The sequence below is a fragment of the Montipora foliosa genome, chromosome 8, assembly GCF_036669935.1.
Source record: "Montipora foliosa isolate CH-2021 chromosome 8, ASM3666993v2, whole genome shotgun sequence".
Lineage (NCBI taxonomy): Eukaryota > Metazoa > Cnidaria > Anthozoa > Scleractinia > Acroporidae > Montipora > Montipora foliosa.
Window position 1 is genome coordinate 2,514,493 of NC_090876.1, and position 15,000 is coordinate 2,529,492.

General features: G+C 39.9%; 1 protein-coding gene and 1 long non-coding RNA gene across 3 annotated transcripts in view; one reads left to right on the forward strand and one right to left on the reverse strand.

Annotated features, from left to right (window-relative positions):
• Positions 1–15,000, reverse strand: part of LOC137968021 (plexin domain-containing protein 2-like) — a 23,681-nt gene that overhangs the window by 375 nt on the left and 8,306 nt on the right. For both annotated transcript variants that reach the window (XM_068814635.1, XM_068814634.1), the window contains exons 6-12: positions 11,877–11,930; positions 11,459–11,523; positions 10,386–10,581; positions 8,808–8,895; positions 4,617–4,689; positions 2,186–2,458; positions 1–1,711 (exon numbers count right to left, since the gene is read on the reverse strand). The exon at positions 1–1,711 is cut by the window's left edge and continues 375 nt beyond it. In XM_068814635.1, the coding sequence (XP_068670736.1) occupies positions 1,613–1,711; positions 2,186–2,458; positions 4,617–4,689; positions 8,808–8,895; positions 10,386–10,581; positions 11,459–11,523; positions 11,877–11,930 (848 nt within the window). In that variant the 3' untranslated portion in view covers positions 1–1,612. The remainder of the gene's footprint in view (positions 1,712–2,185; positions 2,459–4,616; positions 4,690–8,807; positions 8,896–10,385; positions 10,582–11,458; positions 11,524–11,876; positions 11,931–15,000) is intronic.
• Positions 4,696–15,000, forward strand: part of LOC137968028 (uncharacterized) — a 99,067-nt gene continuing 88,762 nt past the window's right edge. The window contains exon 1 of the long non-coding RNA XR_011116612.1: positions 4,696–6,727. This is a non-coding gene — a long non-coding RNA (uncharacterized lncRNA). The remainder of the gene's footprint in view (positions 6,728–15,000) is intronic.

A 15,000-nucleotide genomic window follows, 5' to 3' on the forward strand; every position in this document is an offset into this window, starting at 1 on the left:
AAACTCATCGTGGCTCGCGCGTGCACATTTTCCCGCGCTTTGTGTCGGCCAGGCGTAATTACTCCCAGTTTTGATTGGTTTACCGGATTGTCTCCATCCTTTTTGATTGGCCAAAGTAATTACTTTCGTTTTGGTTTTACGACACTCGATTGAAACTCGCTCTACAGCAATTAATTTTATGATGTTGCCTTCTGAACTGAACCAATATTGCTTGGTACAATTTCTGCATGGTAAATTCCTGTTTCATTCAACTTTCAAGCAAAATTCCCGAAATATTTGGTGAAAAAGTACGATGTCCTACACACCAAAAAAATGGGCTTCATTTTTCAATACATCCTGAAAAATATTATAAGCTTTTTATACCAAACTTATATTTTTCTTCAACAAAAAAAATGTGGAAATCCATCTTAAAAAATCCACATTTCATAAAACAGTACATATCAAACGAAGCAAAAAAAGCCCTTGAATATTATGTACCTTAAGGCTCTGTCCAACCCTAGATATAAAACGTCGTACAAGATCATATGACTCTTGCTAAAAATTATGAATTCATTTTTTCTGCTGAAAAATACGAAATTATTCTATTTCAAGGCATCCTACAAAAGTACACTTTCTATACCGACAAAATTACAGTAGTCCTAAAACTTTGATCTTCTCGTCACAATATGGAAAAAAAGGGGGAAATTTTGGCAGTACAGACTGATAAAATAACTCCATTGTGATCAGAGTGGCATCCAGGCCTGGGTTGCTCGAAGCATGGTTAGCGCTAACCAGCGTTAAATGCCATGGAAACCTATAGACCTTATTCATTAATGGCGGTCAATTTATAATTCTTTTGTCGAAGTGCAAATTAGCCTACCAAGCCTCGATACCCTACAGTGTATTAAAAAGAATTCTTGCTCTAAAATGAGGCTTGGTAGGCTAATTTTCACGTGGACAAAAGAATTATAAATGTGATCGCCATTTATGAATAAGGTCTATAGGTTTTGATACCTCTTAACCAACGGTTAGCGCTAACCAGGCTTCGAGTAACCGACCCCAGGTATTCAACTTGAATATAAAAAGTTGTCGGGCCGATCACATCATCCAATGGCCGTCAGCTGCATCAATCAGAGCTTGAAGAAAATTTGTGTTGTTGGCACTTAATCGGAGAAACAAGTACGTTAAGATAACATCAGCTTTTGGAATTGATCTTGCTGCAGATTGGCTGAGAAGATGGTGCCATCATAGAGCCGTTTCATTACCGATATTTTGATTTCTACACGCTGAAAAATATCGATAAATTGAGACTTGCTTGCTCGAAAGTGCTTTCTCGCACCTACAGTAGCACTGCCTGCCTATGTCTGGTTTGCAATACACTGGCACACATGACTGTCTTCGTCTGTTGTGGTTGGCCCAAATAATTATTCAAGATGTTTAAGTCTTGGGGCACTCAATGGAGTACAGAAAACTATAAACTGTTCGTAAAAGAAGTGAGAGCGAGATACAAATTCCTTCATTTCCCAAGATATGGTATGAATTACCAGCGAGAAATTTGACAGCAAGGTTAAAAACTTCAAGGTGAGTTTGTGTGTTTGGTGCAAAAATTCCACGCTCTTTGAAAATCCTCACTTCACAACACTTCGGCTTTGATATCGGACGGTGCTACATCACCAGCTTTTCCAACGCCAAAAGAACTACCTTTGAACAACTCGCTTGGACGTCGAGAAATCTGAAATGACAGGTTATCATTTTTCCATTTAGTCATTCCCCCTCCTGTTTTTGATGACAACTGACAATAACCGGAAATGGATGAAGGAGATCAGCTCTAAAACGATCATTGGCAAAAACTAGCTATTTAATGTAAAATGTTTTTCCCTGGAGCTTTCTGCTCTTTGAATATACACCTGGCAAGTAAAAAAGGATTTTCAATTCACAAGTTCCAGGAGCCTAGAGCGAACCAGCAAGTCACTTTCCTAGAAGTGGGTCATGTTAGAAAGTTAGTGACCGAAAACCAGCTAGAACAAAATATTTGGCTGTCTGCCACAACAGCTTAACATTCTCATTGATCAATTAATGATTGATAAATACAAGACCGACTCAATTTTCGCACCAACATCTAATTCAATTACATTAAAGACTTTTGAATATTACATCCTTACGTCCACACCAGTCTACGACGGTGACCCTAACTTATTTCACTTACGTCAATGAGAAAAAGTCCAGATTTGGAGGTAGGGTGGCGATAAGCATAGAAACACCATGCAACAACACTGATCACCAACACTAGCACAATAAAGATGGCAACAATAGCCCCAGCCCCAATGCCCTTGTCCTGGGATTGCTGGCGTTTTACGGCTGTTATTGTGCCCGCTAATGCTGTTGTTGCTGTCGTAGTACTGCTGCTTTCAATGTTGTTTCTGGTTTGGGTAAATGCTGTCGTTGTTGGTCTGCCTGCAACACACCTCTCGTCCGATATCTGAAATTCACGTAACATAAAAGAGTTTTTCTAACATAACGGTATGACGGTAGAACGTGACAGTATTCCTTTTGTTTTATGGGAAAACTCTTCTAATAGTTAAACAATGGACATTCCTATGGGTCACATCAACAAATAACACGTCATGGAAAAGGTGTTTGGAATCTGAAGAAAAGCAGACAAAATCTAACTAAGGATGAGTAAGGACACTAAAGGACGGCAACGGATGTGTAGGACGCTAAAGGACGCTAGGGATGTGTAAGGATGCTAAAGGACGGCTAGGGATGTGTAAGGATCCTAAAGGACGGCTGGGGATGTGTAAGGATGCTAAAGGACGGCTAGGGATGTGTAAGGATAATAAAGGACGGCTAGGGATGTGTAAGGATAATAAAGGACGGCTAGGGATGTGTAAGGATGCTAAAGGACGGCTAGGGATGTGTAAGGATGCTAAAGGACGGCTAGGGACGTGTAAGGACGCTAAAGGACGGCTAGGGATGTGTAAGGACGCTAAAGAACGGCTAGCGATGAGTAAGGATGCTAAAGGACGCCTAGGGATGTGTAAGGACGCAGAGATATTCGAAGAAATGTTTTACTCAAATTTATAATAAGGCTTTGAATGGAGACGCCATGTTTGTGTCCCTCTCAGGGGCACAAATATGGCGGCCGGAAGCTGGCAAAAACATATGTCATCGAGTTTTGCTATAAAAAGCCAGTAGTCTTCTTCCGAGGGCTCATGAACATCTATGTGAGTACTTATTCTCATATAAGGACTCTTCAGATTGCAAAATCTCAGCGGATAAGTCACTTTTTTAACTTACATGATAGCATTCGCGACCACAATTTTAACATCGTGTCACGCAAAAGCTTAGAAATTCAACCTTGCTTTATCACAAGACGAAAAACCCCACCAAACTGAAAATTTGTGGAAAGACAAGTCTTCAGCTGTTCTAATAACTAAACTAAAATCTGAAAAGGGATTGATAATTACTTATTTTTTAGTTTTGATGATGTCACGTGAAAACCAAGAATCAGATTTCTTGCACCATACTGTGAAATAAGCTTCCCTGTCGGATTACGGTTTTGTGATCTTCGGACGCATTAATACTTTTCCTGTTAGTTTTTATCTAGAAGCGATATTTCGGAATCTCTCAAAATGTCTCTGTCTGAAAATTAACCTAGACCCGGCACCAGTAGTGGCGCACGTAGAGCCGCATGTCAGAAATCTGGTTGACCTCCGTATAGCAGCCCTCCTACCAGTGTAGAATGAAAAGCACCTGCGCTGTGTGATAAATCGTTTCTGATCGTTTTTGTCGAAGCGTTTCACGCAACCATTATTTGTTACAAATGCAAACGTGAATTGGAGAAATAAGAAAATTGCATTCAAGTCCTGGAATTAGAACCGAAAAAATTTAAAGAACTTTACGTGGAGTCCGTAGAGCAGTTTCAATATGACTCGAGGCATTGAGGTGTAAAGATGTCAGAAGCTCACACCGGTACCTTCGCCAAATTCCCAAACAAAATCTAAGCGTGCTTGTTCGATTACGCCCCTTTAAGGCCACCCAACAGCAAACATTCATCCAGCGTCAGAGACAAATTAACCTCAATCTGCCAGCCAGTAATTTGTGATTATCATGTCACGATCGCTACTGTCATGTTCATAGTCTTCTTGTATTACACCAGTGAAAAACCGGTTTGATCGTCCCCCTCGACTTAACCAATGGCAATCCTTATTAAAACGGTTTGTCGATCGACCAATGAAATCTCCAGGGTCAAAACTTGACTCTGGAAGTGGAAAGCGCAACGTGATTGGGGCGGCATGTTCAGAAGGGTTAACGGCCTGTACCAGAGGTTTTTCTCGCCTCTTCGCGACTCCCTCTTTTGCCGCTCTTTTCATAGCGAGAAAATAACCTCTGGAATCCACGGTATTCCTCTTACTCTCAGAGGTCCAGAACCAAAAAGCGATCAGAGGGGAAGATAAAACCGGCAAAAAGACAAGGGGTAGGATGCTAAAATGTTCTTTATTGCCTTTATAGACTTTATACTGTACTGTTTCAGAAATGAGTGCCATCTTGAAAAATCAAGCCTGTGCAACGGAAATGAGAAACTTGAAATACATAAAATGTAATAAACTCATTACACAACTGTACTTAAGACTTACATTTCTGACAGAAACTGAACTGCACCCTCTTATCTCCCATTCTGCGCGATAGCGATCTGCTCCATCTGAACACCTGTTGCGGAAACATGGAAAAATGCAGTAAATGTTTAATTAAAAGTCAATAACACAATGACTCCGAGAGACCACAGGGAGCAGAGGAGTCCTATTTGACCGTTTGTCCAGTTAAACAATTGCAGCACGAATCGATCTTGTTGATTTAAATCATCGTACGTGATGAAACGACACACAAACGATCGTTTTACGGTTGAAATCCTAACCGCGTCAATGTTCGCCCTTTGGGCGACGCACTCAGGAAAGCGAAGCTTCCCGTACGAAGCGCGCATGTTAGTCACCACTAGTGACAAGCCCACAGTGATTACTGTAAGCGGCTTTCGTTTCGTGGATAGGATTTAAACTGCAGCGCAAACACGATCAACAAGATCGATTCGCGCTGCAATTGTACAGTGAATTTAACTGGAAAAACGGTCAAATAGGACTCCTCTGCTCCCTAAGGAGAGACTTGTAGATTATACTCTCAGTAATGCCATATGATTTTACTCGTCAATAGGGGCTGCTGTAGGGGCGAATGGGTAATTACACGTAGCCGACACAAAGCGCGGGAAAATCTGCACGCGCGAACCACGATTGGTTTTGGTTTCACTTCTGATTGGTTGAAAAAGTGGCGCGAGAACTTTGAACCAATCACTGAGTGAAGTAAAGGCCATGTTACACGAGGCAATTTTTCTTGCAACTCGCAACGCAACGATGACCAATAAAAAACCTTTCAAATTGCAGAGGGTATGTTACACGTTGGCAACTTCTTTCGCAACTTGCAACGCGTACAATAACAAACAAGATGGCGGACGCGCTAAGATGAGCTCTGATTGGCCCATTCTGACAAAATTGCGTTGCGAGTTGCAGAGGGGAAGTGCAGAGGGGATGTCACACGCAAGCAACTTGTCTCGCAACGTTGCGAAAAGTAGTGGGTCGTTCTACTTTTCTCGCAACTCGCAACGTAACAATTGCAGTTGCAAAATGGGGTGTTACACGTGAATTTTTTCTCGCAACTTGCAAGGCAACTTTGTTGCGATGCGAGTTGCAAGAAGAAATTGCCTCGTGTAACATGGCCTTAATGCAAACCCACAGTAATTCGCTATTTACTTTCGACACTCAATTGAAAACTGCTCTATGCACCACCTTGATCATTTCACTTGGAAAGGTTTTCAATTGAGTGTCGTAAAACAAATACCTAACTAATTACTTCGACCAATCACAGCAGCTGCAAAAAGCGCAATGAACCAATCCGAATCCGTACCAATTTCATGTAAATTGCTCAAACCGCGGGAAAAATTGAGCGCGCAAGTCGTGATTGGTTAGTTTTTCCTTTTCATTACTGGGTTGCCGTATGGCAATCCAGTCGGAATCTGTCTTTAATTTCGTCGTTTTTTTATTTTTCGCTTTCTTTTTTTTCCGTGTCGGTAAAAGTCTTGCCTGTCACTCCCCTGCTAAGTGGTGTCTTTGTGCATAGAGCCTTCTGCGCGTATTTTCTTAGGATCGAGAGGGTAGTGGGAAATGCGTAGATTTCTCTGGTAGACACAGTAGAACGATTAACTTAACCGGCAATGGCGTCGAAAGTCATGTAACGCGAATGGCGTTTTAGTGGATCTTTGAACAAAATATACCCTTATGAAGCTCAATAATGGCAAGTCAATTGGATATACAGGCGGTGGAATCTTCAAAGCGACGAGTAATGGACTTCGACAACAATCTATCGCCCGTCGAGCCAAAATCAAAGTGAGCTGTATTTACCTGAAGTACATGGTAATTTAACACGATCGAGTTTCTTATCTTCACGCACGCAATGAAATAGGAAGAGGTTTTCGCCTCTATGAGCAAATATGTTGTTTGTTTCAATAAATTTTTCGCTGGAAAAGGATTCCGTGGTATTTTCTGCCTTTGTGAATTATAATATCATGTTGTGTATTGAATTTTCGAGCTTAAGGTTGAAATGTGATATGGGAGAAGTTTTTTAGTATTGCTCTGTAAGCAGGAAGGGTTCACAGGCCTGTTGGAAGCGTGCTTGAGTTTCAACAAAATGAGCCCCAAAATCAGTGAAGAATTGTGACGCAGTTGAATAATAAAGTAGCTGCTATTTCCAAAATGATGGAATTACCTGGTTAGAATAAATAACGTCGTACGCGTCTTGGAGAGTAAATTTTGACTTTGCATAAACAAGACTTGGGCGATTGTGATCTTTGTTTTGACTTCGCTCATTTCATTGTCAAACTTTATAACACTTGACAGAAAAAGAAACTTACAAAAACCCGGAATCTTGCCATCATTTGACACAGATATTTCACTGTTTGGCGAGTAAACATGCCGCGGTAACTTCATCACGGCGCCCGCTGAATTCCGGCGATGTCACTTTCGATTTTGCGATTTATTTGTGCAGCCAAAACGTACAATAACAAAATTGAACGTTGCAAAAATCCCCCAAAATGTTTGTCGCTGATCATAACTGATTATATTCTACATTCACGGTTCAAAATAAATGTTGTTTTCATGTCGTAAATATGTTATTCTCGAGCGATCGTCCTGGAAACTTCCTTCTGCTCTTTCTAAAAACTGTGTATCAATATTTATTTACTTTTGCATCAATATTTGTTTTTGCATAAAGCAAGCTAACAAAATCTGTACCTTGCTGAATTCGCATTTGTTAGCGTTAATAGTATTTTTGGTCCGATGCTTCTGTTTTATGAGGGGTATATTATTTTGGTGTCCCATCCAAACACTAACCCCGCCGAACAGGGTTAACTTCAGTGAACTTCGGTATTACAAAGCTGTCAAATGCTCAGAGGGCACGCTTAAACTTGTGGTGAAAAGAAGTTTATCAACATGTCAGCCCAGAAGCCAATGTTTCTCACTTCCCATTTATTTTCTTCAATCTTTCCGGGTTCAGTACTTTGCTAGTAACCACATGTCTTCTCAGACTATTTACCCAAGACTTCTACCATGGCACTACAATGATAGACAATACCAAAACAATATCGTGCACTGTTAGAGCTACATATTACGCAAGGACAGATCTGTTTCGCCGTACGAACGTGTGAGGACCTGTGAGCCAAAGGGCCTCGTCTGGTATGACTTCTTAATGACCCCCCAACTTGAAAAAAATTGTCTGGAACGGTGCACGTACCACAGGCAACCCAGTGTACCCTCAAGGAGGGTCTAGTTGGTTGAAAAACTGGCGGCACCTTTTTAAACCAATCACTAAGCTGCTCTAAGGACCTTGCGAGATCAATGAATTAACGCTTCAAGTTAAAAAGAAAAAAAATTCAATGAGAGAATTAGAGCTTCAAGTGGAGCAACAATGGCTAAAGAACTTTGTGAGAATACAAAATCTGAGCAGTTTTGATCACTTTAAAAAGGACTGAGGTTTTAGGAAAGATAATCTTAGAAGGGAGGACAAATCCAAAAGCAAAAAGAGGAACACCAAGAAGACAACAGTAAAGAGATATACATGATGCTTTCAATAAGCCAGTTAGAGAAATCAATCAGTCCCCAGTTGTTCAAAAGGTGGATAACGCTATCCACCGAATAAATCACTATTCACCGATAGCGCAGTTGGTTTCGCTAATATTGACTTATCCACCGGATAGTGATTTATCCGGCGGATAGCGCTATCCATCGTTTGAACAACTGAGGCCAGAAAGTTAGCATTAGATAAAGAACGTTTCTGAAGCACGGTCATTGAAAGATGTGACATCCAATAAGATTGAAGCAGTTTTACATGTGAGTAGTCGATTCTTTCAGCAGTTCAAATGTCTTTCATATGCAGTTTCTTCATAGGAAGGGGTTACAATTATAATTATTAGCAATTATCCAGAAACTACCTTCGCAGTGAGTTTAGAACTTACATGTGAGCCAATGATGTCATGCAACTTCCAACCCCAGGACAGACCTTGGGGCTAGACAATAAGGAAAAAGACACCCCCTTTTCTTTGCATACAGTATGAGTCTCAGAGTTCTTACAATGCAAAACTCATCCACAATAATATTTATGAGCAAGGGTATCGAGATGTCATCTAATGAACCCGAAGGAGATGGAGTAGTTGAGGATTCTATATCAATTGTACATGTATTGTAGCATCGCAACACAACTTTAAGTAAGACATCATAAAAAATCCAGACCTATTTGTGATGGGGCACCACTGACAGTTGAAGTTAGTTGTTTGGTCCAGCCTCATACATTCGGCACATGAATCACCCAGAACACAACCTACAAAACAGCAACATTAAGTTATGATGAAAATAACCACATAATCTAGGTATAAGATCATTAGAAATTCATAAGGAAAAACAAACAATTATGTTTCATTAATTACCTATTATTAATGTTTGTTTATCTGATACAACATTCTCCTTCAGTTGAGAACATTAACTTTCATTTGAGTTGTGTTAACCCATTGACCACCGGGAGTGAGACTTAACAGATTTTACTCCGTCTAACGCCAAACGATTTTACTCGTCAACTGGGAGCATCCTTAAGAGCACCTGAGGAGTATAGCGAGTTTCAATCGAGTGCCGTAAAACCGAAACCAAAGTAATTACTTTGGCCAATCAGAAAGGACGGAGACAATCCAGTAAACCAATCAAAACTCTAAGTAATTACACGTAGCCGACACAAAGCGCAGGAAAATGTGCACGCCCGAGCCACACTTGGTTTTGGTTTCACTTCTGATTGGTTGAAAAAGTGTCGCGAGAACTTTGAACCAATCACTGCATGAAGTAATCATTGCAAAACCAAAGCAATTCGCTAATTACTTTCGACACTCTCTAAATGGGTTAATTAACCAGTCAAAAACCCATTAACCCACTGATGGGACTTGAGAGATTTTACTCTGTCAATTGCCAGATGATTTTACTCATCCACTGTAGGTGTGCTAGGGTTCCTAAGGAGTGAATGGGTCAAATACAGAGTTTAAGATATTTGTCAATTTTAATGCCAAAAACATCTCATGTTGCATATTTAACAATTATTCCATGAGTGCGTGTTGGATATGAGATGGTAAATAGCCAATGAGGCGCGTAGCGCCGAGTTGGCTATAACCACTCTCATATCCAACAAGCGCGAATGGAATAATTATTGTTTTATTAAATTCCTTAAACTCCAAAAGTTTAAAAGTATGAAATACCAGCGAAAAAAGCGAGAAAATCCTAGCGAAATCGAAAAAAGTTGATGAAGATGCGATGCTGTGTAATACCTCGTGGTTAGACAGACGCAGGCTCATCACAAAAACATTTCTTACCTTTTCGCGTATCTCTAAGCTTCGCAAGTGATCCAAACTTTCCACAAAAACGTTTTTCTTTTGCTTTATACCGAAAGAAATTTCGCTTTTCTGGCGTAAACGTTTTTAGTTTAGCAACGCTAAGCGCAATCATTTACCATATAAGGTCAAACTAAGGTATATGAGCTGATAACCGAGATTGAATGAACCAATCAGAGCACGAGAATTGCATTATCCGAGGTTGAGAATTTAATAATTCTGAATATGAGTAAAATGCACAGATCAACAGAAAAGATATTAGAGCTGGGTTAATTATTCTTCAAGCTTGCAAAAGACAAATTAGGCACTTAAATTAAAGCAAAACAAACTATCTGTGAAAAATGCAATGCTCATGAGACAGTTTTCCTGTCAATTAGAGAAACCACTTAAAAGTAATGTTTACAAGTGTCACAGTCTATTGTAATTTTGAAAAAAAACTAACTTGGTAAAGGATGAAGCACAGCTGCTGATCCATTGAAAACACTTCTCTTGGTGATGTTAACCTGACTGTATATGTAGAAAACCCTAAAGAAAACTGGTGGAAAACGCCGTCTGTAGTATACGACAAATGCATCCGATATACCAACTCGCACAGGGTGATAACTTTGATCAGGAAGGGATTCCACAGGCACAGGAATCTTAAATTTAAAACACACAAAGTTAAAGCATCACCGAATACAACCAACTAAATGGCCACGCTTGCAAAAACCAGGTATAAATCAACCCTAAATTGACCCTAAATTGACCCTATAAATTTATGATGCAAAACCTCAGAGTTCGGGTTGTACTGCCATGAGGCGTAGTTTCATACTTTCACAATGTAGGAGTTATTGCGGTACCAGCTTAAAATTGAAATTAAACCACAGACAGTACAACTGCAAATATCATCCTTTAAGAACACAGTGGGCAACAAATTTATTTCAAAAATTGACAAAACAAAAGGTTGTCATAGAACGCTTTCCAATAAATTATGACAGAACTGACCGGCCAGACCGGACATCTGGAAGGACTTTAAATTAATCTGCAGCGCTTTCAAATTAACGCACCTCGAGGATGATATATGTAGTCCTCGAGAAGAATGAGAGGGATTATCATGCAAGTGTTCCTTCAAATTGTTGCATATTCCTTGCAAACTGACAGGAATGGCCATCCAGTTCTGACAAAAGGATAGCGCCCATAAGTGTCTAAGGGTTATCAGCTGTAATGAGAGTGAAACTTGTAATAATTTAATGTTAGGTAAATGGGCTGTAACAAATGTTGTCAAATTCCCTTAATTAATTGTGGAGTTCAATGATTATAGCAAAAGTTATTTCCAAGACATTTTCTTGTTGGCACAGGTAGGAATTAAGCTTAAAACCTTTACTTAATAACAAGGAGTAGCAATCGAGTGTCCTTTAGGAGAATAGACTGAACATAATAATAATATTATTATTTTATGTACATGTACACACATTGCAGTCTCAAAACATAAAAACATTTCCAAACGCTCATACATTACAGAATTTTAATTTATACCTGCTTGTAAGCAAACCAGATAGTTCCATTTTCATGCAAAGTGCACTGAAAGTTGAATGGGCCAACTAGTGTCAACAGAACAAAAACAAAAGAACAATTTCTTATCACTAGGACTGCCAACCTTTCTTTGAGGAAAAACATTCAAAATGCAGTATTTAAAATAACAACTAAGCCAGTTTGGAGTTTCAAAAAAACACATGACTTCATGTGCATCAGCATAAAAGCAAGCAGAATAATAAGTTATTACACCATATATGTAATAATAATAATTATTATTAATTTTTTGTTATTGAAATCTTTTTTGTATTTTGAATAAAATTATGATTATGCAGGCTTCTTTTTATTTCATTGAGTGCATGGATGCATTTCTTGAACCTCCAAATTAAGCTTCTGGTAACTAAAAGTAGTGAGGCACTACCATCGGTTTTATTGTGAAGCGAGACATTCAACCACTGCACTGTGAGCTGTTTTCCTGCACAAAGACACAAATAAAACAAATTATTCTGTAGAGAAAAAAAATTTAACTGTCATGAATTCAAGTAATTTGGAACAAACTTTTCATGTAGTTCTAAGCTCTAGCTTATTAGCTTAGTCTCATTTTTAGGTTGAGATTTCCTTTCTGTTGCATCACAAACAAATTCATGATTATTTCAGTCCTGAGAGTGAGGCTTACATAATATTTAACAATAGGGAGCTTTAGCAGCCACAACTGCAACAAGAATGTCACAAATTTGCATATTTGGTAAGCATATTTGAATAGCAATAGCTTTACACACCCTGCATGTGCATTTTTCACTTTTGTCTATTTCTTTGCCATGTCAGAAAAACAACAACGTGAAATGACCAAATTTGAAGTTTTAGGGAGAATGTCAGCGCTTGAGGATAAATTTTCATTTTCATCCCTTAATTGAGTTCTGTTCATTACTAGCTTCATTCTTGAGGGTTTGTCACACATTTGTCACGTTAAAATGCTTTGAATACGTGGGAAGCCATTACCATGAGCAAATTCACATTCAACAACAACATTCTTGTTGTTGTCGTTGTTGCTAAAGCTCCATCACTATGCCATGAGCATGCGTTGGAATATAGCCAACAAGGCATGCAGTGTCGAGTTGGCCATAACCAGTCTCATATCCAACAAGCGCGAATGGAATAATTAATTATATAATAATATTATTTTCTTAGATTTCATCAAATTCTGAACTTGTCAGATGTTTTGTCCCCAGAAATTTTGCCTCCTGCACACATTTTTCAGCTTCGCAACACTTGAGTCAAAATAGTTTCCATATTAGGTCATACAGTATATAAGTTGATCAATGTTAAACCGAGATTGAGTGAACCAATCAGAAAGCTAGAAACGCAATATCTAAGGTCCAAAATATATAGTTTTAACTCTGTCTGATGCCAGACAATTTTACTCATCAATGAGGGCCGCTTCTGGAATGAATGGACTACTTAACCTTAATCCTTTTTATCCACTGCTTTCACCAATAATTATTATGACTATGTGGAGTGGTTTATTAAGGACGGTGCCTCTAATACTAATTCAAAGGTATCTTTGCGCAGTTTATTGAACATGCGGAAAAAGAAGATCTTAACAAGTGTTATTGAAATCCAACAAGAAAATTGGGATCATGTGTATTTTGTGCACCCCTTGACCGACATATCGGTCGACATATCGACCGATACTCGACCGACATGTCGGTCGACGTATCGACCGACAGTCGGCCGATATGTCGACCTCGATATGTCGGTCGACATATCGACCGACATATCGGTAGTCTATCGGTCGATATGTCGGCCGATACGTCGGTCGACATATCGGTCGATATGTTGACCGATCCATCAGTCGAGTATCGGTCGATATGTCGACCGATAGCCTACCGACGTTCCGCCGATACTTCACTGCTGCTTGCGTTTTGGTGAATGTAGCTTGCGTCCCAGACGTAATTTAACCAAGGTTAGTAATACAAGGGAGTATGACCACCCCAAAAAATAACACACCAAACGAGTACAATTATCCCATCTTCTTGAATATACCCAACCGCGAAGTACAGGTTAGAGTACATGTGGAAAACAAGGGTAGCCTCACTAGAATTATTTAACAATAACAACAAGTACGACTCGTTGCCAGGGAAAGGCTGGAATGCAGCCCCGTTCCATACCAGATAAATCAAAGGGACGACGCCAGTGAAGGCCAGATAGCACGACAGCTATGGCGGTGTGAAAGTGTTGCTTAGACGTGAATTAGCTTTTATTTTTATTTTTTATCATGATTGTTTTGTAAAATGCTTGCGTAACTCTTCTAAATTTTAAGTCGTGCAGTACCCCTCCCACAGGCAAGGTAACGTAACAATAAAAAACCAAAACAGCAAAAACATCAGCGCAATGCATGGGCAATTTCAAGAGTTGCTTGTCTTTCATCTGTTCTATTCCAGCACCTTGTTATCCTTCATCGTCCTTATCCTCTCTCCTGTCATCTGTATTTTGTGTGTATGGAAAGAGCTCACTGAAGTGAGGCCTGAACGCTACTGTGTGCATGTGATGGATGAAGAACGTTCTCTGATCGACAGCATCAGGAACTTCTTATGCAACACCCAAGGACAGAGAAAAATCTCTGACCCGGGTGGGAATCGAACCGACTAGATCACCGTTGCTCTACCGACTGAGCTACAAGGCCAGACGGGAGCAGGCTGTATTTTGTGTGTCTGGCAGTATTTCACTTGTGTGTCTTGCTTAACAACGACTGAAATTGCGGCACTTAAAGCCTTCAGAAATTTTTGAGGTTGACCAAAAAAGGATGAAATGCTTATAGCTTATATATCTTACACTGACAGTCTAAGCTTTTGGCTTATATTAGAAGACAGTCGACCGATAAACCACCGACAGTCGACCGATATTCCGCCGGTCGGCCGACAATGAATGGTCAACTCACCGACCGACATATCGGTCGACGTATCGACTGATACGCGACCGACATGTCGGTCGACATATCGACCGATACTCTACCGACATGTCGGTCGACATATCGGTCGATATGTCAACCGACATATCTCGGTCGACATATCGGCCGAGTGCCGGTCGATACGTCGACCGACATATCGGCCGAGTGTCTGTCGATACGTCGACCGCCATGTCGGTCGAGTATCGGTCGATATGTCGACCGATATGTCGGTCGAGGGGTGCGCAAAATACACATGATCCGAAAATTGGGGGTAACCATGCATGCATTTCTTGAAGATAATTCATCAACAGTCTTTCCAAAAAGCTTTAAAATACAAAGCAATGTATGTTTAATATATTCTTTTCCAAATTGAAGCTTAATTATTTCTGAAAAATGCGTGGTTACCCCCAATTTTCTTTTTGAATACCAAGAGCACTTGCTAAGTTCTTCTTTCTCCGCATAGTTTTGAACAGCGCAAAAATATCCCTGAATAATAAGCACCAACCATAGGAAATCTGAGATGTGCAGAACGTATGCGCAATAACAATAAGCACTGTCCTTAAAGCTGTGTCAGCTAGGACATGATGATGATAAATTA